The sequence below is a fragment of the Hippoglossus stenolepis genome, chromosome 14 (genome assembly GCF_022539355.2).
Source record: "Hippoglossus stenolepis isolate QCI-W04-F060 chromosome 14, HSTE1.2, whole genome shotgun sequence".
NCBI classification, from domain to species: Eukaryota; Metazoa; Chordata; class Actinopteri; order Pleuronectiformes; family Pleuronectidae; genus Hippoglossus; species Hippoglossus stenolepis.
Window position 1 is genome coordinate 16,020,961 of NC_061496.1, and position 25,175 is coordinate 16,046,135.

At 44.5% G+C, this 25,175-nt stretch overlaps 1 protein-coding gene across 3 annotated transcripts; it reads right to left on the reverse strand.

Annotated features, from left to right (window-relative positions):
- Positions 1–634: 634 nt before the first annotated feature.
- Positions 635–25,022, reverse strand: shdb (Src homology 2 domain containing transforming protein D, b). Of its 3 annotated transcripts, XM_035176490.2 has the most exons (11): positions 24,833–25,022; positions 23,094–23,205; positions 21,755–21,849; positions 20,624–20,976; positions 19,570–19,969; positions 17,541–17,691; positions 14,624–14,845; positions 6,701–6,778; positions 5,758–5,932; positions 4,104–4,223; positions 635–1,782 (listed from the first exon to the last, which is right to left on the reverse strand). In XM_035176490.2, exons 5-11 carry the CDS (start codon positions 19,909–19,911, stop codon positions 1,596–1,598), a joined length of 1,275 nt encoding a protein of 424 aa, XP_035032381.2. In that variant the 5' UTR covers positions 19,912–19,969; positions 20,624–20,976; positions 21,755–21,849; positions 23,094–23,205; positions 24,833–25,022; the 3' UTR covers positions 635–1,595. The 3 variants fall into 3 exon arrangements, with proteins under 3 accessions (XP_035032381.2, XP_035032383.2, XP_035032385.2); XM_035176492.2 differs by lacking the exon at positions 21,755–21,849; XM_035176494.2 differs by lacking the exon at positions 6,701–6,778.
- Positions 25,023–25,175: the final 153 nt, after the last annotated feature.

Genomic DNA, 25,175 nt, shown 5'->3' on the forward strand with positions numbered 1-25,175 from the left:
CTTTCAGATGTGCATTGAACTCCAGACATTCTCCTGAAATTATGCAGAGGTGCTTTATGCGAGAACGTTAATGTCTGAGTCAGTTGCTCTGGACATTTTGCTCAGTTTTTCCAGGCAAGCCCCTAATAAAATGTCCAGAGATTGTCTGAGTGAGCCCATGTGAAAAAAAAAAACAGGAACATTTTTAAAGAATTCACAGCGAGCGAAAAGAATATAAAAAATCTCAGGATAAAAAAAATAGGAGCTTTTGATAAAGAAACGATGCCGGTGTCGATGTCCTGTAAAGGAAAATGAATGAATTCCTTCACGCTCTACCCAGATGCCTCCCCTCACCTGCTTGTTCCGGACATTATCCTGTTGTGAAGGCATCTGACAAGGACAATCTCCTGCTGTGTTCTTCATATGTGAAAGTCAAAGTCTGGAGAAAGTCTGGACCCAATTGTCTGGACATTTTTCAGAGTTGGTATTTAATAATGGCTTGTGATATCTGTCGCTATGACTACCATGCCAGCATCAAGCGCTAAGCGTTAACGCAAGGAATTTGTGCGAGTCCTCCGTTAGCTTCGGATGTCGTCTGCAGCTCAGCTCTCAAACTTATCTTATCTTTAAATCAGTGAAAAGACAATGAAAGCAGTGAGGAGTTGTTGTTTTTTTTCCTTTCGTTTTTAACAAACCCAGCATTGTCTACCAAATGCAACGTAGGCAACCAACAAGAGATACAGGTCAGCAAGGTCAGCACGAGCACCAATACAACACAGCCTCTCTGTTGCTTACAGTGAACAATCAACAAGTAACATGGAGACGTGTCAAGCAAATCATCGACATACAGCAGCAGCATGACGGCACAGAACAGACTGAAGGGAAATCAACTGTGTGGCTTCGTGTAGAAAAGCATTTAAAACATCACTGTTGTTGGTAAAAACCTTTTTTCTTCAAAAATAGCATTTTGTTTTTTTAAAATCAATATTTTCTTAAAATTTACAACCAGGGTTTCTGAGCCCAGAGGATGACAAAAGTTTCTCACCATATTCAGTACAATTCAAATTATTGATTCCGGTTCAAACATGAAAAATAAGCAAAATAGAACTTGCAAGGTTTTCACCTGACAACAGCAATATTTTACCAGTGTCGATGAGGTGCGTTTCTGTGGAACAGCAGGCGTTTATCTCAATCTTCTGCAGCTCTTCTGTGAACTGGGGAGGTTTAGAATATGCAGACTTTCTCCCCTTTCAGACAGTGGTGAGAGACATGTAATAAAGAAAGAGACAATTTCAGATGTCCTGACATTGTAAACCCCTTGATTTAGCAAAAGGATATGAGGGAGAGAAGTTACAACAAAGGTGGCTTAAAGTTCAGGTATTGCATTTCATGTGAATCAATCCTCCCGGATGTTTAGACACACTTGGCACAGGTACAACAGCAGTGGTGGGTGAAGGCATTAGCTCCGTGGGGTGTCGATTCATCAAAAGTAGTCCGGTCCAATACAGGACTACAGTTGATGGCACTCCGCTGGGAAGGTCCCGTCAAACATTCAAGTTTTTAATTGTCTGAGCTCAATGAAATCCTGGAGGTCCAGAGGGAGCGGGACGCGTCAGTCAGAGTGTCTGCACCAGCACAGGGAACAGCAGGGACAAGTGCTCGGCCCCTCGGATGGGGAGTTTGTGTGTGGTGTAGAAGTGTATCACCTCTGGGATGGTGTCAAACGGAGGGCTGTTCTGACCCAGCACGTACTTGCCGTCTTTATACTGCGTGAACTTCATGTGCATGAAACCCTGGCAGCTCCTGAGAGAGAGGGGGGAGGAGACGAGAAGAAGCATGAGAGTGATCCGATATGAAAAAGAGAAAGAGTAGGGAGAGAAAAGGGCGGTGACATGAAATGTAGAGGACATAAAACATGAAGCTGTGTCACATAACGACCCAGTGGAAATGACAGCCTGGATTTATGTTCGCCTCATTCTGCTGCACTTGCAGGAGGTGATTCTAACCAAGATGTAACCCCATGTCACAAATTAGGAAGGAAGAGACACTTTGATGGATGAATGGATTGTATAATAGCACATGGTGGGAAAGACAAAACCAGAGTGTGTGAGAAAAAAAAAGAAAAAAGAAAGGAAGCACTGGACTGTGAAACGGGCTTTGCCAAGGCAACCACGCCAGTTCCCTCCCCTTTAAAATCAGCAACGGCAGCACTTCCCCTTTAAGAGCCCGCCCGCCCGCCAGTCATGACTTATGTCTAATTATAGAAGCAGAGGGAAAGACAAGGGCTGAAACCTGTCACCATAATCGTCATTGTTCTAGTCAACCAAATTAAAATTTGAAGAGCGCTGAAATCAAAGACACCCTCTGTGAATACAAACAGCCAAACAACAGGCAGTTCATGATCATCCCATCACAAGTCTCCAGAGCACCGACAGCCAGACTCGTGTCGTCAAGTCGGCGCCGCTCGGAGCTGACAGCGAGCTTTCATCCTGTTCTGTTTGTTTTGGGGGACTGGTTGTATCTCATGGTACATTAGAACCTGCCAGTGCTTCTTTCATAAATATTCATATGTTGGGTTCAATCCTGCAGGACTGTCTGTTTCACTTTGGAGTGCCTCTTCATTTTGTCTCCGCTAAACTACTTTTGTCATTCCTCCCATTGTTCACGTTGCACTGTAATCTTAAAATCTCATGGTTGGATTTTTCCCAAGGGAGAGAGATACTACCACAAGGACAGAAACACCCAGATGCTGCGTTGGTTCACAAAATGTAGCCGTTATTATAGATTTATTTCTGAAGGGTGTATTGGAATCATGGCCATGTGTCGAAATCCTTGTCCAACCTGCAGATCCGTCACAACACACAGATAAAGAATTCGAAAAGTACTCTTTCTATTTAGGATGAAAACTCTAATCTACAGTAATCTAATCAAAAGCACTGTACATTTGAACATGAGGACTCTGAAAAACATCAATTTGGGGTTAAAACGACAGGTGAGCACAGCACAAGTGTGAAAAGTAAAAGGAGGCCCATGTAGTTTATAGTTTTGGGTCATAATTTCGCCCTTTTCCTCCGTCTCCTCTTAAATATATAATATATTCAGCTAAGAGGCACTTTCTCTGAAACCTGCAACATCATGAACTTTTGATTGTTACGCCGACTGACTTATTTTTAGCAAAGTCGTGGGCAAATGTCGTGGGCCTAATTATTACTAATAGAAATGTAGAAAATAAAACGAATCTGATTAAAGACTCTGACTCATTTCAGACTGTGCTGCGACTGTCTCTGAAGGTCAGCTCCTCTTTCTAAAGAATGTGAGCTGATAGATTCTGCAGTTTCATAAGAGACATTATCTCCAGTTCTAGTAGTGACCTTGTTGCTTGAGCAAACGTGCGTGCAAGTATGTGGGTGTGTGTGAGTGTTTGTGTGTGTGTTTGTGTTTGTGTGTGTGTGTGTGTGTGTGTGTGTGTCAAACCCACTCTACTCATGTAAATGAGTAATGCATGAGCTTGTTTGTATGTCAGCACAACACAGTGACACTCTGTGCCTCCCCCCTCCCTTCCATCTCTCCCCCTACCCTCCCTGATTCCATCCTTGTGTGGCCCGCAGAAGGTAATTCATATTCATTAGCGATTATGGGGAAGATGATGTGTGCACTGAAGTGTGCTCTACCTGCCTGATTACCACTTAGAGGGCCCAACGGGGCCAAGGAGGAAGGCCATGGAGAGGGGCCAAGGATGGGGTGAGGACCGGGGGTGATGGGAAAGCGGTTGGAGGCAGGGACAATGGTTCATGGTGGTAATTACAAGGGAGAGATTTGACCAGATAAGCAGTATTATGTGCTGCAAATGAGTATCGGGGAAGGCATCAGTGTGGTAGTGATCTTAAGTGGGGGTGATGGTGGAGGGGCGGGAGGGAGGGCGACGGGAGACAGATGGAGAGGTGTGGGAGACTGCGCTATGAGATCGGTAGCTCAGGTGGCTTCACACACATTCAGTCGCACGGCTGAAAGTGCTCAATTAAATTGTAGCACTGAATATTGAATATCTGGTTTGGATGTCTTCCAGCTGGCTGTGGTATATCAGCGTGCATGTGTGTGTGTGCACGTGTGAGTCTATGACTTACCGTAAGGACAGGGAGAAGTCGGAGCGGGTGGCCTGGCTGTTCCTCACCAGGTAGCTGCACTCTTTACACAGCAATAACAGCGACTCTGCCTCAGAACGAGACAGTGATCCGTGGTACCATCTGACACACACAAAATAACACGTGTTATTGTGGTAACATCAAGTTTGATTCCAACATTGACACCAGCAAAGAACAAGTCAGCGTTATGTAGTCAATTTGATTCTGCAAGTTGACTAAAGGGGACATATTATACCCATATTCAGGTTCATTATTTTAATTTTGGATTATTACTTGAAAATGTTTTGGCCCACTCTGTTGTGATTGGTCAGTGGCTTCCAGTGCCTCTGCTCTTGCTTTACCTGACTCAGTTAGGGGGCGTGGCAGACAAGCCACTAGGCATGCGTTATACAAATATGGGGCATCGTGACATCACAATAATGTGGAAGCATCGTCTGGACAAGTGGAAGGCTTCAGGAGCTTCAGGAGCTTCAGGAGCTCCAGGAGCTTCAGGAGCTTCAGGAGCTTCAGGAGCCCCAGGAGCAGTGTTTTCTGTGGGGAGCTTCCTTTACTTTGGGCTTTTTTAATTTTGCAAAACCTTTCCCATGCAAAAGTCTGGAATGAATAAAAGGCAGTGGCAAACAGAAAAGCTTTGATTGAAAAGAACAGGAAGTTGTAACAGACACTAAATATTTGTTATCACGCTCAGTGTATTATTTATCTACCAATGTTTTGATATGGAACGTTTTAATTGTGCAACAACAAACTTACCGGTGCAGAAAAAAGGATCTGTGTGTTTTTGCAACGGAGTATCAAAGTATAAACAAAAGATAAAACCGTCTATTGAAGTGAATGCTACAGGTTGATGGTGACACTGTTTCTTTGTTTAAAACAGGAGGAGACCACAAAGCTCATAACAGCCCTTAGGAGATCATCAGGGAGTAATGGGGCATAATAATTAACTACCATCCCCTGGTGAATATGTACACGTGTGTGTGTTTGTGAGTATAGCATTGTGTGTGGTGCGTGTGCAGGGAGCATGTTTGCTTAAAGGGCGTTAAGTGCTTGGATTTCATTAGCAAAACAGCCCATTAAATGCACAGAAAAGAGAAACATAAATTACACCAATGATGTCTGAAATTACAAGACCGCAGAGTAGATGTGAGTTTTTTAATTAGTTTCCTTCTAACCTTTCGTAGCTCTGATGAGCGCTGCTTAGTAGGAGCACATATCGGTTTTGTTTTAATGTGTCACATTCTCTTTGTCCCTCGAGTATACAAAATCTCTTTTATACAAATCCATGCATGTACAGGATATCTGCACAGAGGCATTTGCTTTGCATTTACCTCATTCTATAACTCAGGGTTGTTTGATGCATATAAACATCATACACTGCTCCAGGCAAGATGTCTGGCTTTCATATAACTCATTGATATGGAACAATCATACAATCCTTACTGGATTATAACATGTGCCCATATTCAATCTTGCACAGCATTGTGGGTATTTTTGATGTCCACTACTATTACTGCTGTTTTTCATCTAAGACTGTGCAATTTCTGATTAAACCTTAAACACTATGATCTCCACTCGGTTTAATAACGAGTGATATATGTTTATGTAGCTGCTATGGGTTTAACAGAAGCTGCATACATACACCTGCTTTTCCAGAGGAACAGTGGCGTCCACTCTCTCCCCAACCATTGTCAAGCCTTCCTGCGGCATACGAAACTTCATGCCCCCTCCTGCCAGCGGGCTGGACCGCGGCCCCGGAGGACGCAAGCGTTCTGTGGGCGACGAGGAGCGGTCCCACTCTGCGCCGTCAAACTGCACTGTTGGCAGACAAGAGACAGAAAAAGTGAGTCACCGTATTTACACAGTTCTGTGATCAGAAGGGATTATAAACCTCACAGCCAGATTTTGGGCAAACATCATCAACCAGGCTATTGCAAAAAACCACGCGTGCAGCAGAGAGAGAGAGAGAGAGAGAGAGAGAGAGAGCGAGAGAGACCTCTCGCAACCAGAGGACAGCAGGTCCCGCTCTGACGGATTGAATCAGCATCATCGCAATTACCATCATCAACCTTTTTATGAATCTCCCATGGCAGATAGAGGCAGGAAGTTGGCGTCTTGTCTGCCTGGCTCTGGCACACACAACCTCCAGGAGTCGACGGCACGGATTACGACTCTAATTCCGTTCTGCAGCAAATTACATGTGAAGACTGAAGTGTTGCTGCTTTTGTGCCTGGTTTTGGTGACATCCAATCTGCAGTGCTTGTACTGCAGCTGGACTGACATTGCTGATATGAATAAGGCAGATATTACAACATATAGGGAGCTAGTCATGCATGGTTGATAAAGTAATGGGGGCAAAACCATAATGAGTGCAACAGGCAGAGACAGATGCAGGTGGTGCAGATGAATGCCGCTGGGAGTTCAGGGGGGAGGTAGAGCAGATGTAGGACAACAGCTTGGGTCACAGAGGTCAGCGTGACTGCATATGTGCGTGTGTTTGGGGAGATAAAGGATGGCAAGGCAGGGGAGCGAAGGGGAGGATGGTGGTGGTGGTGGTGGTGGTTGTGTTCAGGGTTAGAGGTCACCTTGCTCTCTGACGGGGGGCTCCTCCTCCAGCTGACCCACCGGGGCAGGCCAGGGCAACTCCGACAACTCCCTCATTTCTAATAGAGGTGGGGGAGAGCGGAGAGGAGGCGGGAGAGAAAAGGGAGTGAGAAAACGGCAGATGGGTTAAACAAAGTAAAGATATGCAAGAGAGAGAGAGAGAGAGAGAGGTGGTGGTGATGAATTTGGGTGAGAGATTTCATAATGAGGAGTAAGTGAGAAGTGAGAAGTGCGATGTGGTAAAAAGGTGGAAGACAGGGAGGCCCCCGTCGAGAGTGAGAGCGGCAGCATGTGTGTGCAGATGACAGGGATGTGGTGGCAGGAAATGTGGTTAACTATACCTCCTGTCTCCTTGCTTCATCACAGTGAAGCGTCTCAGATTGTGTGTTTACAGTAATTCATCACAAGACTAAAGAAAAAGTAAAGAACATAAGACAGACAGGACAAGAGAAGTTCAGTCATCTGAACAGAATCCACTTTAAGTCTCCTGGAAGTCGATGCTTTGGAAACAAAACGTGACGGAAACTGAAGAGCTCGGGGGCAGAATAATGCTCAGTTCACTGTCCTACCTACGGTGAGAGAGCGGCAGAAAGTGCGCCGTGAGACGGAACTGAAAATAGCCCATTTTCTACCATGGAGGGCAACCATCTCATTTAGCAGTCATTATTGCAGCCTAACACACACGCACAGACCCATTTAAAGCAGAAAGGGATTACAAAACAAATAAAGGGAAAACAGGGGTGATGTCTAAATGAGGCGACAAATCCAAAGACCCCCCAGGCCCGCAACATCAAAAGCCATTTGAATGGGCGTTTGGAGAGAGACCCGGGCTGTACATACATGCCTTTCTCCCTCCCTGGTTAATTATTGAGCAGGCAGACACTCCGCCACTTTCTCTGGCTCTCAATGAATTATTGATGCATGGCGCGGTACAATGGCCCCATCTGGAGCGGGCTGCACCTCCACCGAAGCCAGGATTAAAGTGTGGCCTGGCATCCCTCAATGGCAGACATGCACGCAAACCCACAAAGACACACACACACACTAACACACACCTGACATTCTGAAACACCCCATCACTGCCGCACTCGGCTGCCTGTTCGCTCGCCACCACGTCACATTTCACACCTCTAGTTCTCAAGCAAAACTGCGAAAGACGCGCGGAAAGAGAGAGGGGTGTAAATGAGAGGCTCACAAAAGTGTGAGAGGAAACAAACGAGATAATTTATCACAGGTCAGAAATGTGCCCAGCCATCCGAGCGAGGGACAAACCCAGGTGGTGTGGACGGAGAGGAAAATCCCATCAAGATTCCTCTCCCTCAGTGTTTGGGCAGCTGCAACAAGCCATTTTGTCTTGTGAAAGAAGAAATCGACAAAAGAAGTGAGAGTATATCCATTGTTTCCACAGTCTGATCCCATTTGCAGATTTCTCTTTATTTTAAAGGAACCAATTTGAATCAAACTGTGAATCTTAGCCATCGGCTAAGATTTGAATCATAGATCTCATTCATTAAAATCCCTTCTCCATATGTTCTTAACTCACGTGAATAATTCCACTATCTGTCAGAGTTGATCAGATCTGTATGAACACATCATTTTCACATAGATTTATATTAATATCACATGTGCTCCGTTTGATTTGAAGGAAATCCTCCTAAACCTGCAGAATCGACCTATTCTGTTTGGTTGTCAGACTCGTAACACTTGCTCCATCTGAACCGCAAAAGGTTCAACACACACACGCACACACGCACACACACACACCCGCATGCACGCACCCGCACCCACACGCACACTTGCACAAACACAAAACCTTGTGCGAGCTGCTCACTGATAACAAAAGGTTGATTGCCAAGCTAAGACACACACAGAGATTCAAACACACCCATTCGAGCAAAGACACACTATCACACCATGTCACTCATTCGCAAACAGGGAACATCTGGCTTCCATTCACTCATCCCAGGAACCTGTGGAGTTGTCATCCACAGAAGGCTGTTAGTGCTTTTGTTTGCCAGAACAAGACAATGACACACTTAATAGTTTACGGTTAAAGGCATGGTCACATCTACGCCCACATTCCTGATTTGTTTCTAAATCTACGACAATGTATTAGTTATTATGTTGGAAATTGTTATCGTTTCTGTCCCCCATAATAACCAGACTGATGAAACAGGTGACAACAATTTAATAAATGTGTGGTCTCATGTGCCTCAACAACCTGCTAACAATTACCAGGAATTATCTGAGGGGGGAGGGAATGGCCAGATATGTTTTCCTCTCTGGCGTTGCATAGAGCTCAAATTGCCTTCGGTGACAGATAACTGACTTTTCGAGCACATCAGCCGTTTCCTGTGTCCTCACAATAGAGGAGGAGCAGACAAGGACAATAGCACAGCTTCATTAGCTCCATTAATGAGAACATCTGTTCTTCAAACAGCCCCGACGGCTCGTCTTCATTCTGCACACAAAGAGCTTCTGCTGAGGAAAAATGGCTCCCATAAGGACAGACAATTAACACCTTATGCCATCACGCCAGTGCAGGGTAGAAAAAAACAAAAACGTGCATTCACACAAGTCCCTCTTTCAAAATGAAGATCCACGCCGTTTGGATTTCAATCTTAGAAGCATCACACATTCATTGAGCATCCTTTGTGTACACAGTTTCTCGTAATTCATTACATCCATTTCCCCGAGGCTTGTATTGAACCTCCCTCTTTTTTCATCTTCCCATTTTCACCTAAGTGGGGCATTATCTCTCTTTCCATATTCCCTGGCCCCTCTCCAGTCGCGCCCTACTCTACTTCCATCATCGCTCCGACCTGTCTCCGATAGTGGTTGGCAAGAGGGAATCACGGAGGACATGCCTTTTCATTTATGTCAGGTAAGGTTCACGCTGAAGGAGGGAGAAAATCAGCGAGGAGGGAAGCGGCAGAGAAAGTGGAGGCAGGAGTGAAAGGGAAAGAGAGAGTGAGAGCAAGATAAGTGTCCTTCCATTGTGCCAGTAAATTGATGAAGAGACTGGTCAGATGTCCCCAGGGTCTGCTTAGAGCAACAGAGAACAGCACCACAACGCAAATGGAAATCTAATTGTCTTTTCTGTCTCGTCTGCATGCACACATATACACACTCACACACTTTTATGGGGCTCCAACAGGGAGACATACACCCAGAATAGCCCAGGAAACATGTCAGAGCACATGTGCCCAGACATCCAGACACAGCACAAATAGGCTGTCGACCATCTGCCTTTGCAAGGTTTGCTCAACTGAGCCTTTGCATTGGCAATCGTTAAAACCTTACAGCACCCTTTGGCGTCTACGTTAACAGTGCTACTTTCCCAAGGATGGATAAAGCAATCCAACGTCTTTTGACTTTGAAAATATGTCTATATTTTCTTAGAAATAATCTATAATGATCAGCAAAACATTACTTGAGTCCATATGTGCACTATTGCACATAATTGCACCATTGTTTTTCTTTAGGTGTGTGTATATATATATATATTTAGATATATATATTTTATTTTCTATTTTAAAATTCTTCTATTTTATATTATTTTATTTTATTTTTTTTGCTTGTAAATATTTGGAGCATTGCAATAAGAGAGCCTGTGACCCAAGCATTGCATTGCCAGCGACTGCTTAATGTAATTGTTGTGCATTTGACATTAAACTCAGTCCAAAGCAGATTTGTGAGGCTGCTGAGGTACAGCTATGCTTTGAGCTCAATGCTAATGTCAGCATGCGCACAACAATGACAATATTGACATGCTATGTTTAGTAGGGATAGGTCTACTAAGTTAAGCATGTAATAGTGTATATAACAGTATAACATGGAGAACGCACCTCCCACTATCCACGAATGAATGGCACCATCTTGAGCATTTGGAGCCTGTGCGGTAGTGATTGGGGAATGGACCCACAGTAGCAAGGTCCTGTCAATATACACACTCGACCAATCGTAAGTCAGAGGCCTTCAAGCCTAACATTTCACCACAGTTTTAATAATCAGGGTTATAAGAAGTACCTCAAATGACAGGAACCATTTTTTTATATTCATTTTATCTTTTATGTTTGGCCCATGTCCCATCCACAAGCATGGAGCAAGTGGAATTTATGACCTATACTGAAGGCAGCCCTCAGGTGGCAAGCAAGACGCTTTGGCTCCACTTTTGGGGAGCAGTCATGTCGTCCATCTTTATATACAGTCTATGGTTCACCATCCTAATTTAGCATGCTAAGATGCACCAATTAGCAGTAAACACAAAGTAAAGCTCAGGCTGAGAGGAATGTTATTAGCTATTACATTGACCTGATGATGACGCTACATGAAAATTTAGAGATCACTAAAGAGAGGGTCATTTTCAATGTTTCATTAATTTTTTGTAAAATAAATCCATCGTGTTGAACTCATGGTCACTGCTATTCCCCTAAAAACAATGGTGACTCAAGCTACATGCAGTTTAATTCATTTATTCCAGATTATGGCTACAAAGGGAAATATAATTACAGGAAGATTTTATTGGCTGCAAAGTATTTACCTAAACGGCACCTACATTTTCACCGCCCTCTTGGTTCTGGTTCAAACACATTCCCAGTCCCAGTTTTTCGCTGTTGCCTAATGAGCAGCTGCACTGGAATAAGTGGAGAATAAGTGCTTTGCTCAATGGCACGATGATAGTAATTGCTAGAGGCGGCGATGTTATTCATTCACCTTTCCTCATCCAAATTTCCAGCTGATTTGCGGCGCTCTCATCATGTGTCCACTCTTCCATTGCTCATCATCTAGCTCAAATCAAAAGGCTCAACTCTCTTGAGGTGGACTATAAAACTTAAAAAAAAAAAATTTGAAACACCCATTCATCTGTTAATTAGGTGTCACCATCAGAGAGCTAATGAGATGCTGCCTTTCATTAGCTCTCTAGTTGGTGCTGAATGGCTGCAGGACCGAATCTCGCACTGCTGGACTGACTATTGACTTCCAGGAAATAATGACTGTTGTAATTCAAGCTGGACGCTTGTGACTGGTGACAGCTCTCCAACAGTGTAATTGAAACCCAGCGGACTGAGAGAGACCTGTCCCGTTTAAATCCTCAGGTACGCTCACACAGCTGAGCCATCCATATCCAAATGTCCCATGGAAATCAATCAATTGCTTTCAAATGCGTGGCTTCAGCATACAATACTCACCCGATTACATTTAAAGACGGATAATCTGCGAAAATTATAATCAGCGAGATTCGGTTCGGAAGCGCTTACATGAATGGTAAGTGCGTAAATCCACACACAATATGATCCAGCCCCCCCTCCCCAACACCCTCGCACTCATTTGAGCCGACATGCACACAATCTCCTCTCACCCTTGAATTAGTAGCCTGGTGATAATCACAGCTGGAAAACCTGATTTGAGAAGCCACGTGTGTGTGTGTGTGTGTGTGTGTACGTGCACTGGCCTGTGTGGAGGTGATGACGAGGGGGCTGCTGGCAGATCGTGATGCCCCCTTTACCCCCTGCAGCAGGTTATCAGAGTGAGTGTGTCACATCCGCAGGGAGGGAGGGCTGCGAGGACAACGCTGTCACCGCCGCTGTGCTGCTGCTGGTGTGTGTATGTCGCCTGTGTTAGTAGGATGACTGATTGCACCCTGCTACAATGGCCCTGACTCCCCTCCCTCCTCTCTGTTCACCTCACCTCGCCACAGCCCCCGACCATTAATTCTCCTCAACACCCCTCCCCTCCGTGGCACTGGGCCTCCACATACATCCATTGAGCTGCCACCATACACGCCATAACCTTGGACGCCCCATTCTCTCTCTCTCTCTCCAGGGAGCTTCCTCTTCAGCATCTCTATCCATTTTCCAACCCTCAGTCCTCCTCCTCATCGCTCCTTTTTTTTTTGCCCACTGTCCATCTTTTCCATCTCTCTTGTTTTTGTGCTCTGTCCTCGTCCTCGCCATCTCTTCCCTCCCCTTTCATGTCGGCCGTGCCTAGCAACGCTGAGCGGGCCTGGGAATATGGATTAAATGTGAGAATGGAAAACACTGTTTGTGTGTTTATACTTCAGCGCTCCGGCCTGCGAAGACAGACAGCGCCACAGCTTATAGTGCCGACTCCAAATGGGGAAAAAAAACACGGGGTCAGACAACTCCAGCCTCACAGGCGTGTTCCTCCACTGTGTCCTCTAATGGTGCCGCAAGCAGGAGTGCGTACTGCATGTGGCACAAAGACGAGAAGCTTGAATGCGAAGAAAATAACAGATAAAGCAGGAATAAGTGCTGCAAACAGGTGAGAGGTGATATTGGCTTTTAAATTAACTGCCGTGCGTTTCCTTTTGACACTCTGCTCTCAAATTAGTTACGGCGTCTCTGTGCGGCTTTTTTCTGGTTAACGCGATTCAAGGATGAACATGGTGTAAAATGATATGTCCGTGTGAGTGTGTTCAGACTAGTGTGTGCTGACCGTGACTCTCTTATTAGCACCGGATCAGTCACGCACATGTAGGCATGTAATTAACTGAGAAGAGAGGGGAGGGGGAAACGTAGGAGGGGGGGAGGAGAGCGGGTGCGGAGGGGAGGCTGATTTATTATCCCATCACCTTGACCTTGGTGACTTGAAGATGCAGCTCAATTAAGCTGACTTGGCCCGACGTGCCTTATAGTGATCCACTCCTAAATGACCCATCAGTCTGTTTCGGTTTCCCTTTACTTCCACTTCACTCTCTCTCCCTCCAATTACACTCAGTGGATGGAACGTAAGAAGATGGGATGTGACATGAACTCTCAGCGCAACTTTAAAAAACGATAACCATGAGCCAATTATTTCAAAAATACCGCAGATAAAACGACGCTTCACAAAGAAAATGAACTTCCCGTGCTCCTCCACTGCCAACCTCCTTTTTATGACATCAACACAGCAAATCGCACGCGAGACGTCTCTGTCAATTCCAATCATCTCCAAGGTTGTTGTGACAGTGGTGTGGCATATGTGCGAGAGGGAGAAATCAATAGTCGCCAGTAGGTGTTTAAATGTAGTAAAAGAGACAGAGAGATAGGTGTCCTTTGAGCCAGTGAAGGTCACAGTAGTCTCCATTTCCTGCCAAGAAGAAGGCTTTGGCGATGTAATGATGAAACATTAAAGGTCAGGACTCTATGTGTAATCTTGGAAGGGTCTTTAAAAAGGAGCCATTTTGAGTTGTGTGCTATTGATCATTTTCACTAAATCAATTTCATGATTCCCCTTTTGAAAAAACGTATTTTGTGTTATTCCTCATCTTTGCTGCGTCGTATATAGAAGCGTCAGTAGATATCCAGGAAAGACAACGGATGATTTTAAATATGTGGGTTTTAAGATGGATTTCAGTTTAACATGCATTTCCTGCACACTGAATCTCACATGTCGAATATTTGCTGGGAAGCTGTGAGTATCGATTCATTCTGGCAATTTGAAGCCAGAAGAGCCTGCAAAATATGGTGTGTGGTTTAGACAATGATTTAGACAATTCTCTACTAATGCTTTTTAATATATTAACTCAATCATGCATTTTAAGAAGCATGATTTAACAGTTTCAATGCCAAACAAATTATTTTGTGTAGTATTTTGTTTTGACATTTTCCCTGTTTAAAAATCCCAAGCAAGCACCAACGATATCCGTGTATCATTTGTTCTTTTCATATTCAACGGGGAATCCACGTTATTCACGAAACGTAAAAAGGAAAATGTGATTTGCTTCATTTAGATTTTAAGCTGAAGTCAAAAAATAGGAAATGGACTGTAAATATGTATCTAGTCTTATTGACCACTCGAAGGGCTTTACGGTACAAGTCACTTTCACTTATTCACGCACACATTCAAACAGTGCTACTATATGCTCCTCCTCACAATACCGTCACGATGTTTCTGCTTACCTGCGAAAGCTTTGGAGATGTTGTCCTTCTTCCACTCCCAGGGTTGGTCGTACTCGTCAGCCGGCCTCTCGTCATCCTGCGGCAGCCTGCTGTTCTCCTTGCCCTCCTCCTGAGCGTCTCCGTACACAAGGCCCAGTCGCTGTCCTCGCTCGTCTTCATAGGGAGTGTCGTAGAGCTGCAACCCGCCACGCATCCGTCCTCCTCCCGGGCCACGCTGCAGCTCTGTTAGACCAAATGCAAATTAAAACCACAATAAAACACACACACAAAAACGCATGCAAGCATGCAAACATTTAGAGATTTGTCTTGTGTGTCACCTTTAACCACTCTGTAAGAAAAACAGAGAATATTAAGAGATAATATTTGCCAGTAGTGATGAGATTCCTCTTCACACAGGACTGATATTATTCTGCACCACAAAGCAAAACAAAAAGCCTGTTGAGCTCTGACATGACTAGAATTAGAGTGGAGAGACAAATTATGTTTGCACAGCTTGCCGTGAGCTCAAAACCTCATATGGGGGGGCTTAACGAGGCCTTGGGCTAGATGCTGAGTAGCAACACGGTAGCCAACCCACCCCCCTCCTCCACACCCATCCTGGATCCCAGCAGCAATCTAGCATGGCTCACAACAGCATCCATGCACCCTTGATAACATTTTCATCACTTTCTCAGTGGGTTCCAGCCGAGGGATGCTCTTCAGCACCTGATTGTTACGTGGAGTCAAACATGGTCACGAGATAAAAGGATTTAAGATTAATGATGCAAGCTAGAGGATGAAATCTGATTTCTGAATGCGCCAATAGGAGCCTGTAAGCTGCAGCAGCAATCATTGATGACAGTCGGATAGCTTGACCTTAAAAATATCCCCTTTCAAAAAACAGGTTTAAGAAATGGAGGAAAAATGGGGGGAAATGAAGGAGCCTGCATCTTCTGTGTCCACAACCAGAAGCCTTGGAAAGGAGGTGCACTCACGTGAGCGCTGAACGGGACTAAATGGAAATATTCACTGGTGAAAAGCGGGAAAAACTTTAACCTTCACACGACAAGACACCGTTATTGGGCGGCCCTGTAGTCACCATGGCGACTGAGTGGAGACCCTGGGGAAAGTCCCTGAGGCTAGAAAGGAGAGGGTGGAGGGGAAATGGAGAGAGGAGGAGGAGCAAGGCGAGGGAGGAGGGAAAGAGAGTGAGAGGATGTGGTGGGGAGCAGGAGGAGAGGGAAGAGGAAAGGGAAGTAGTGAGGAAACAAGGGGAGGAGGAGGAGAGGGGAGGGGAGGGGATGCGAGGTCTGTCAGCGTTTGATGTAAAGCCATTGAGACAGAAGCACAGCGGGGCTGAATGCTGCTCTATACCTGCGCTGGGAACCCGCGGTGTCAGCGGTAGCCTGCAGATGGAGAGAATGAAGGCGCAGAGATAAAAACTGGCGTGGAGGAAATAAAATGAGAAATTCATAGGAAACACTATGGAGGAAAAAAACAAGAGAGGGGGGTGAAAATAGCAATTTGCCAGAAAGGTGACAGAGAGAGAAGATTGAGGGGAATGACGACAGGGAGGGCAGAGCAGCCGTTAGGCATACAGATGTGAGCCGGGCCTGGAAACTGCGACCAGACTGAGGGGTGTTAACATTCAAACTCATAAAGTGCAGCCTAAAGAAGCGCACAGGTGTCTTTTCAGGACAGTCTTTGTGACAGAGAATCACTATTCCGGTCTCACACCTGTCTCTGCCGCTCCGCCGTGTTTATTAATGAGCAGAACCAGGTTGACAGACAGACAGACAAAAGCGGGCAGACACTGAGTCCTGGAGTGACAGCCTCAATTCAAAGTCAATGACAGAACTGTGACAGGGCTTTGGCAAACACTCTACCGTCACCGCTGTGCATCTAATCTTTCCAATGGCTCCATCCAGCCGCAGCAAGAAAAGATCTTCTTCAGCGTTTCTCCATTTGGGCAGCGATGAAGGGATGCTCCGATCATTTACACCCGATGTAATGGACGTCACGTGACCAACAAAAAGGTAGCAGGAGTGGGAATGGGCGGGTGAACAGGACATAAAATTTGCTAAAGAACAAATTAGAGAGACAGCCAGACTCCCCTCAGGGCCGCGGGGGAGAGCCCTCGAGATGAGGAGAGATAGAGAAATGGAGAAAGAGGAGGGGAGGAGGGGGAGGCTTTTACACTAAATGACTGGGACAGAGCAGGGAGAACGCGGGGAGAACGCGGGGAGGGGGGAAAGGGGCAGACAGAGATGTTATGGGGGAGAGAGACAAATGGAAAACGATAGATGCGAGCCAGACAACGTGGGAGAAAATTGCGAGGGGCGGAGGGGGGGTGTGAGACTGGATAGGCATCTCCAAAGGGCCGGCTCATCTGTGATGAATCTAACGCAGGGGAGTCGACAGGTACAATACTCCAGAGCAGAGCTGCTTGCTATAAATGAAGCAATTAAATAGATAAATAAATAGTGTGAAATACTGCGTTTAAGGCACTTTTTAGAACAAAGAACTGGAGAATATGGAAATAAAGAAGCATTTTTTCTGTGAATGCAGAACTACTTAAAAAAAAAAAAGAACGATAATGTCGGAAATCCTCTCAATGTTTTTTAATGAAAGAAATGGCTGACAGACTATAGATCAATAATAATAATATAACTTCATACCACAGAAACATATTTTATTCATGATTTTGTGTCTGAAATGCAATAGAATCCCTGACAGTGCTCTTCATGATGAGATCTGAATTCATCCCTTAAGCATGACCACTTCATCTCATGCAATTCTGATTGATTATTTGTGCGGATGCATGAATTTACCACATGAACAAAACTAGAAATGAGAAACTGAAAACACAAAAAGGAAGCAGTGAAAGGGTCACTGGACTACTCATGAACACTGTGATGAGCAGTGAGGGTCAACTGACCTGTGATGACCCTCTGGGCTTCGTACGGCTCCATGTAGCCGTTGTTCTCGCAGGGAATGGGTCCGAGGTCTGTCTCCAGCCGGTGATCCAACCGAGCGTCGAAAGGATCAGAATAGTCCGTGTCCCCTGCCAGCGGGGCAGAGGGCACCACCTAAAGGACAAAACACACAGTTACTCATAATGAAAAATGACTCCTGCTGACAGAACACAACATTAACTGGTCCCCTTAGAGAAACCAGGTCCCTATTGTTTCTGATTTAATAGAGAAATGAAAAATGATTTTAAAAATGTTTTGTCTCGCAGGCACATGTGAAAAAAGAGCTCGCAATCATAGACTATAGTTGTTTTGATCCAGAATTTTCATAATCAGCATTTTTATAAAAATCTAAACGCTTTTGAAACAAACACTTGCATAAAAAACATCCTCGGGCATGAATGTTTTCTGATAATTAGGAGAATTCGGTCTGTATGTATAAATTCTGTTGCACAAACAATACGTCATCAAGACCCTGGGACGGAGGAGAAAGCAGTGCAACACTTATAACAAGCAATCAGCTCCTCGTGCTGAGTGGCACGTTAAATATACGTCTGGTCGCAGACAAACAGCTTTTGGAATATCACCAACACACTAATTTGCACCTTTGGCGTGCAACATCACAATACCACACAAATGCTGAGTATATTTAGAAACCACGCAAGGTGGTACTTGAATTAGAGGCATAAAGAATGAACTACATTGAGTCTTAAGAGGAGAATGCAACACAGTGAGTAGCCGCCCTGTCTCAGGATGATCTATTTTTTAGGGAGGAGTAAGAGGAGCTGCTTGGTCGGTCAGGGGCATTTGTTCTTTTATGTGAGCACAGGAGGAAAACAGTGGTCATCTGGCACACTGACAGCTACACAGGCAGCCATATGGTCTGTCTCTCACACACAATCACACACGATATAAAAATACACAAGCACACACGCACATGTGCACATAGATACAAACGCACTGGCCCCCTTTTTCGCTCTCTCCTCCTCGCACAAAGACAATTAATCCTGCAAGGCTTTCATTCCCAAATTCCTTCTAAACACGCACGCTTCACAAAATCACATCCTAATCCCGTGTTGATTCTGTAACAGGTTATTTATCGATGCACGGGAATCTGCAATGTTAATTAGAGTGCGGATGTTCCCACAGACCCTGGGAAATTAATGAGCGCAGGAGGAGAGTTGGGCATAGAGAGAGGGAGAGAGAGAGGGGGGGTATTGACTTCAGTTAAGACTATTACTTCAATCCACTTCAGGCCTTTTTCGCACTTGTAGCATTTTCCGTGAGTGGAGTCATGGATTTAACTGCAGGGACCAAAAAACACCGACATGCTCCTTAACTCGCTCAGCATATGTGAGGTGAATTCATGTGTAGACTGTTTCCTTCTGAAACCTTATAGCTTCTTCTCCTGTCACTCTCTCGACATCTGTTTGCCCCCCCCCCCCTACTTACAGTGGCCGTGGATGTTTTCTACTGCACAACATTGACAGTACATACATTGATAGAGGCCTGATGACACTAACAGCCCCACAGTATAATTTACACTCCCCTCTGGCCCGTGACACATCCCTACATATATGGCGTACAGTATACGGCCCCTAACACGTGCTCATGCGGGGGTCTCTCTCAGCTTGCAAAACCAAACCCCATTTATTATTAATGGAAGGACATAAACTCAGGGGGACTGGGACCCTCTCCGACTCAACGGTCCACTCAAGCCGTCAATAATTTTTCCCTCCAGCTATGGAAGCAAGTTTATGTGGCGCATGGGATTTAATGTGATTTATGAAAAGAAAGCGTATTTGTGACACACAGTACCAGACACTTGCTTATGGAATCTGATCAATAAATCTGTCACAGCTATAGGAATGGGATGAGAGCGTTTTTTTGCTTTCCTTTCATCCCTCTCTCCTTAATTCAATCACTAATGTGTCATCACTTGTTTTTTTTGCTCTGAACAACTACAAAGATGTGAATTGAGAAGGAGGCTCTTACAGGCTCTTGCTGTTCCTCTATAGAGACGGCACTGAGGAGGATCTTGGTGCGCCCGAGCTCCTGGGAGTCCACTTTGATCAGTCTGTGCTTGGGGGACTTCACGTCCACGCTGGACGACTTCATGGGTGACCCGTACACCGGCGTGGCAGGGTCAGACGGCCCCGACGGCCCAGACTCGGCCCTGGGCCTGCTCTCTGAGTCCTCATAGGGATCCTCGAAGTCCAGGTCCCTCTGGAGCCGGTACGCTTTGAGGATCTCGCTCTCGGAGTAGTCGGGTGTGGGCGGCTGTGGAGGCACCTTCCTGCTGCCAAAGCTCAGGTAGTCTTTCAGCCACTTGGCCATCGCTGCTCAGCCAAACAGTGCTGGTGTGTGATGAGGGAGAGAGACGGAGAGCAGGAGGCTGCAGGGGAGCAGAGAGGGACAAACAAAAAAAAGGGGATGTTACTGTCTGTCCTTGTTTCTCATGGTCCTGCGTGAGCTGTGGATATGATTTGCGGTTTAAGTCATTTCAAAGATTAAAAATAAAAATAAACTCTTGTTTATGCTAAAAAAACAACATTAATCCACTTGCTCCCGATCCTCTCAGAAATATTTGTGCCAGACAACTATTTCTGTGGCCACGGGCCCACAATCAACGTGCACTTCGCATGCACTGCAAGTGACAATGCAACTGCACCAACAGCTGGGCTTTTACGCACTCCCCTTTTGTTTTACGCAGGGAGCTGGGGCACATATAGCGACTGGCATCTGGACTTTGCCCAAAGGCTGGAATTTCATTACACGGCCGTGCAATAAAATCCGACGTTAACACACTGATAAAAAAAAGAAACAGGGGATCGACAGAGACTGGAGGAAGTAATGTGGAATCACAGAAATAGCCGAGAAGTTGGGTTCAATTTAAAGATCTACATGTATTTTCCGCTTGTTTGTTCATCGGAATCAAACTCTGTAAGTTTATAAGTAACAGGACACACTTAGAAAAAACAGTTTGACTTCTCGTAGAAACATTAGGATTAAACATCAGGGAGCTCATGCGCGCTGAGGACACACTCACCTACTACCTAGTGCCACTTTGGATGCTTTACTCCGCGTTTCTTCATGACGCTGACACTGAAACGACACAAAACCTGCCTCTCCTTTTTCATTCCACAACAGGAACAAGAGGAGAAAAAAAATGACCAGCAGCAGCTTCTCTGGAATAAAAAAAAAAACAACCCACGAGCAGTGACACGAGCTCCTCTTCACTCGCTGAAGGCAAACGTGCGAGTGAAGAGAGCGACTCTCCAGCTCCGCCAGCCGAGCGATTAAAGGGGAGGCGCTTCAGTCCCCGAGGAACATCCTCCTATTCCCCTCCCGCAGTCAACCGAGCGTTCATTCATTGAAATATCTGCATCCTCTTCACGATAACTGCATGGGGAAAACAAATGAAGAACAGAGGAAGAAGAAGAGGAGGAGGAGGAGGAGGAGGAGAGGGGGATGAGACTCCAGCTCCCACGAATGTGCTCCAAAAGATGTGCATTATTTATTTGCATGACATCACGGAGTTTTTTATGTTGTAGCCTCAAGTGGGTTTTAAATATGACTATTTTGCAGTTTCCCCTAAAAAAAGAACCCAAAACTACAAAAGGCCCGAAGGCTGAACAAAACTGTGTTCTGCTCTCTCCAAGAAGCGTTTGGTGAAGAGGGAAATCCTACAACAGTGTGGAAGTGAAGTTCTTATTGTTATGGATTCTTTTTATGGTTAGGGTCTATTTTGTGAATTTAGTTTTATTCTTTTTCACTTTGATTCTCCAAATTCACCACATTATGAGTTAATACTGAGTCCCCATGTGATATTGCAGCATGCAAAGGATCCAAGGCTGAGATCAGAAGCCGGATAGAGGAAGGCACATAATAACTAGGAGGGCACTGTGACTTTCTTGGAGACAGAGATGGAGAAGAGACAACAATGGTGAAACCGTAGTTATGGTACACACACACATTTTATGTTCCTCATGAGCCGTGTAGTTTATAATGTAAGTCATATATTTTAGTGGGAATCATTCCAAAGCAGTATTGTTCACTTGCAGAATTATCTTTACTGTTAAAAGCATGATTGTTACCTTATCCCTTAGAGCACTTTAATTAGTATTTCATTGATATATTCAAGTTGCTGCTGCATGTCAAGGAGTTAATTGGTTCCTACCTGCTGTTGATTTATGCAGGGCAGGTATGAGTGTAACAAGGTTGAGTAGAGAGGCCTGCTGAAAATCCAGAGTTATGTACTGTTTTGCTGTGTTGCTGTTTAAGAAGACAGGAGAAGAATACAACCCTGGGTTTTAAAGAGAAGTTGTAGCTCACGTATTACCCACAGCCCAGAAGAACTGGAGCATGCTACCAACCAAGGTTTAGATTTATTCGTCTAATAAAGTAGCTCCACATAAAGACTAATGGTGTGTGGCCATTGTGACATGGGTAGATTACAATACTCCTTTCTGCATGGACAGCTCAGATTTGGTGATGGCAATACAACTGTTCACTTGTAAGTTTGAAGACTGGTTTCTGCTCCTGGGTGAAGGTTGTGGTTTTAAACTCATCTTTATGCGCAGAGATGACAAACACTTGACAAATCGGAGGTAGATAATTTATGCATTAAACCTCCTCACTGTGATTGTGATAATTAATGATATTGTTTTAATGTCCAGCCCTTTACAGCACTCAAAGAATAAATCATCTTCTTCAATTTCATCCCCTTTCTTTCATCTTTTTCTTTGCTCTCTTTCTAAGCATGTTTCATCCTCTTAGAAATGTCCCACTATCCACGGTCCACGCTGGCAAAATGGATTATGTGCTACAGTGGGTATGAGGCCCATCTAAGTCTGTTAAGAGGACGGTAAATGCCTCTTTCTTTACAACGCTCATGAGCTCACTCTCTCCCAGGGGTGGGAGACTTGGTGAGGTCATCGTGCGAGAATCCAACCCCGCCACCACAGCCACAACAACATTATCCCATCAAGACCTTCACATCTTCCTGCTCCCCCTGCATGCACCAGTGGTTTCCAAGCCTGGGCTCCTCCGGTTTTTGAAATCTGAAGTCACGTTCAGCTCCCTGCAGTCCAGTTAGTTACAGAGCATTCAACTTGAAGACAGGATCAAATAGCAGCAAATGTAAACGCTTGCCAAATTACCTTTCTTCATGTGGGAAAGAATCTGCCCAGATGTGACTGAAAGATCTAAAACCAGTCTCACTTCAGTAGTTCAATGTTTGTTTTATAACAGAACAAGATTGAAGGTACTACAAAATGTTGCGGGAACAAGATTCACATTTCTGCGAGAGCTAGTCATTATCGAGACGGGACCCGATCAATATGCTCTGCTCAAGGTCTTATCTTCTGGGAATGAGATCTACTCATTCAGTAAGTTGATAGAGATCTTGTTGGCACAACACATGGACTTTGATACTTGTGGATCATTTGTTTGCACAATAGATGTGGATGCTTTTCCCATGCAATGGGAAAAGCATCTTTTACCTTTGTATTTTTTACCTTTGTATTTTTATTCCCGGTCATCTCTGAATGTAGCAGTAATCTCCCCTCTCTTCTCCCTCCTCTCAGCCACACATTTTTCATCTGCACAACTCTGACCAGCCTTACACCCCTACAAGAAACATATAAGACATACATTTAATTTTTTCTTTCCGTCCTATAGCCAGCGTGAGAGCCTGCAGAAAAGATTAATACTGAGCAAGAAATAGAAAATAAAACACAGAGAGAGAGAGAGAGAGAGACAGAGATACTGCGGAAGACAAATGGTGAAAAGGGAGAGGGAGAAGAGATAATGAGACAGACAGGCAGAAAGAAAGGTACAAAAATCATTGTTTTTTTCTAAATGCAAAATAAACACGGTTGCATCAGAGCCAAAGATTTAATTGAATCGGAAACAAGACGTCGCAGTGGAATAGTTCAGAGGATTAACAAGACTCCCTCATTATAAAGGGCTAAATATGGATAAGACATTTTCTCTGAACTTCAGGCTTCATGCAGACGCTCAATAACAGCATCAATTATAATATTTTAAAAAGGTAAATCAAAAAACAAGCTTTTCTTTCTGTTGCAGATCAGTAGTAGACATTCACCAACAAAGGCTATCTTTGAAAGTCATGAATGTCATGAGTCGGGGCTGGAGAAGAGGCTGCACAGACTGGAAGGAATAATTCTTTTTATGTAGTTTGATCTGCCTTACATCTACTGCCCTCAGCTGACAGCTCAAGTGTACTGCATGCCTCGTCTAGAAATAAACCTAGAGGCAGGTCTCATATAACTTCATAGTTTGTGGGAAAATTTGTGTCAGCATCCATTTCTGGTAATAGATGTGTTAATGTCTGTGCCACAGTAAATTATCAGTTTAATTAAGTGTATAAACTCATTAGCACCTTGAATAGTAGAATTATTTATATAATAATTAGCTGTTTTAGTTAATTTAGTCCTCCTAACTACTTTTTTTAACTTTTCAGGTTTCACTCACCTCTCAAGTTTTTTTTTTATTGAAAATACTTGTTACAAATACAAACCTTAAAGGGATAGCTCGCCCAAAAATGAAAACTGACTCATTATCTACTGACCACTATGCCGATGGAAGGGTGGGTGAAGTGCGTAATTTACACTGTGTTTTTAGCCTAAATGTCTGCTGTGATCCACAATAGAGAGGATCAACAGACATCTAGGCTAAAAACACAGTGTAAATTACGCTGTATCAAGTCGAATATGAATGTCGGAGCTTACAGACTCTAAGATGAAACCACAGGAGCAGCATGGAGACATGTTATGTTTGTTTTTTCTGTGTTTTGTTTACGTTTGAAGAATCGGTCACCATTTACTTCAATTGTATTGGATTTGGCTGCAATGCTGTTTACCCATGAAAGTCCAAAAGTGTTGTGTGGACTCAAACCCTTCACCCACCCCTCCATCGGCATAGTGGTGGGAAGATAAATAGTATCCCTTTAAGCCAGGCATCGCTTATCAAAGTTGAAATAACAGTAGACTAGTAGTAGAGTTGCAAAAGTTAAATAAATATATAACTGAGGGGTCTTATTCAGTGAGCATAAACAAGTCCAGTAACAAAAAAGTTTATTTACATCTGTGAATTAAGTGCTTCCATAACACAATCAGGTTATTCATCTAAAAAAGCAAGGTTTCTATCTTCCATGTGTACTCCAGCTTTAACCAGCATCAGATTCAGTGATGGTATAAACTTACGTTTAAAAAAAGAAAAAGGAACCACTCACCTCTCATGTGCTTTGAAAGTGACAACTTCCGGGTTCAGGTCCTCCAGCGACGTGATTGGTTAACTCCAGCTTTACGTTTAGGTGATTGGCCCAAAAAGTCCAAAGTAAAGAGGGGGACCTGTCCCCGCACCGCCTCCGTGTGATGAGCTAAAGAGGAGCCACTGAAATGGAGAACCCCGACACAATGACTCAGTGTAATTGCTGGAACGGCGTTTTACGTTGTGTTTAATATCAACACATGTCACTTTTCAGGAAGTGCCCCGCGGGCTAGACTGCACGCGACACATATGTTGACCCTCACTGCCAATCAAACGCTGATCCGGCGTATTTGCGCATTGCCGAT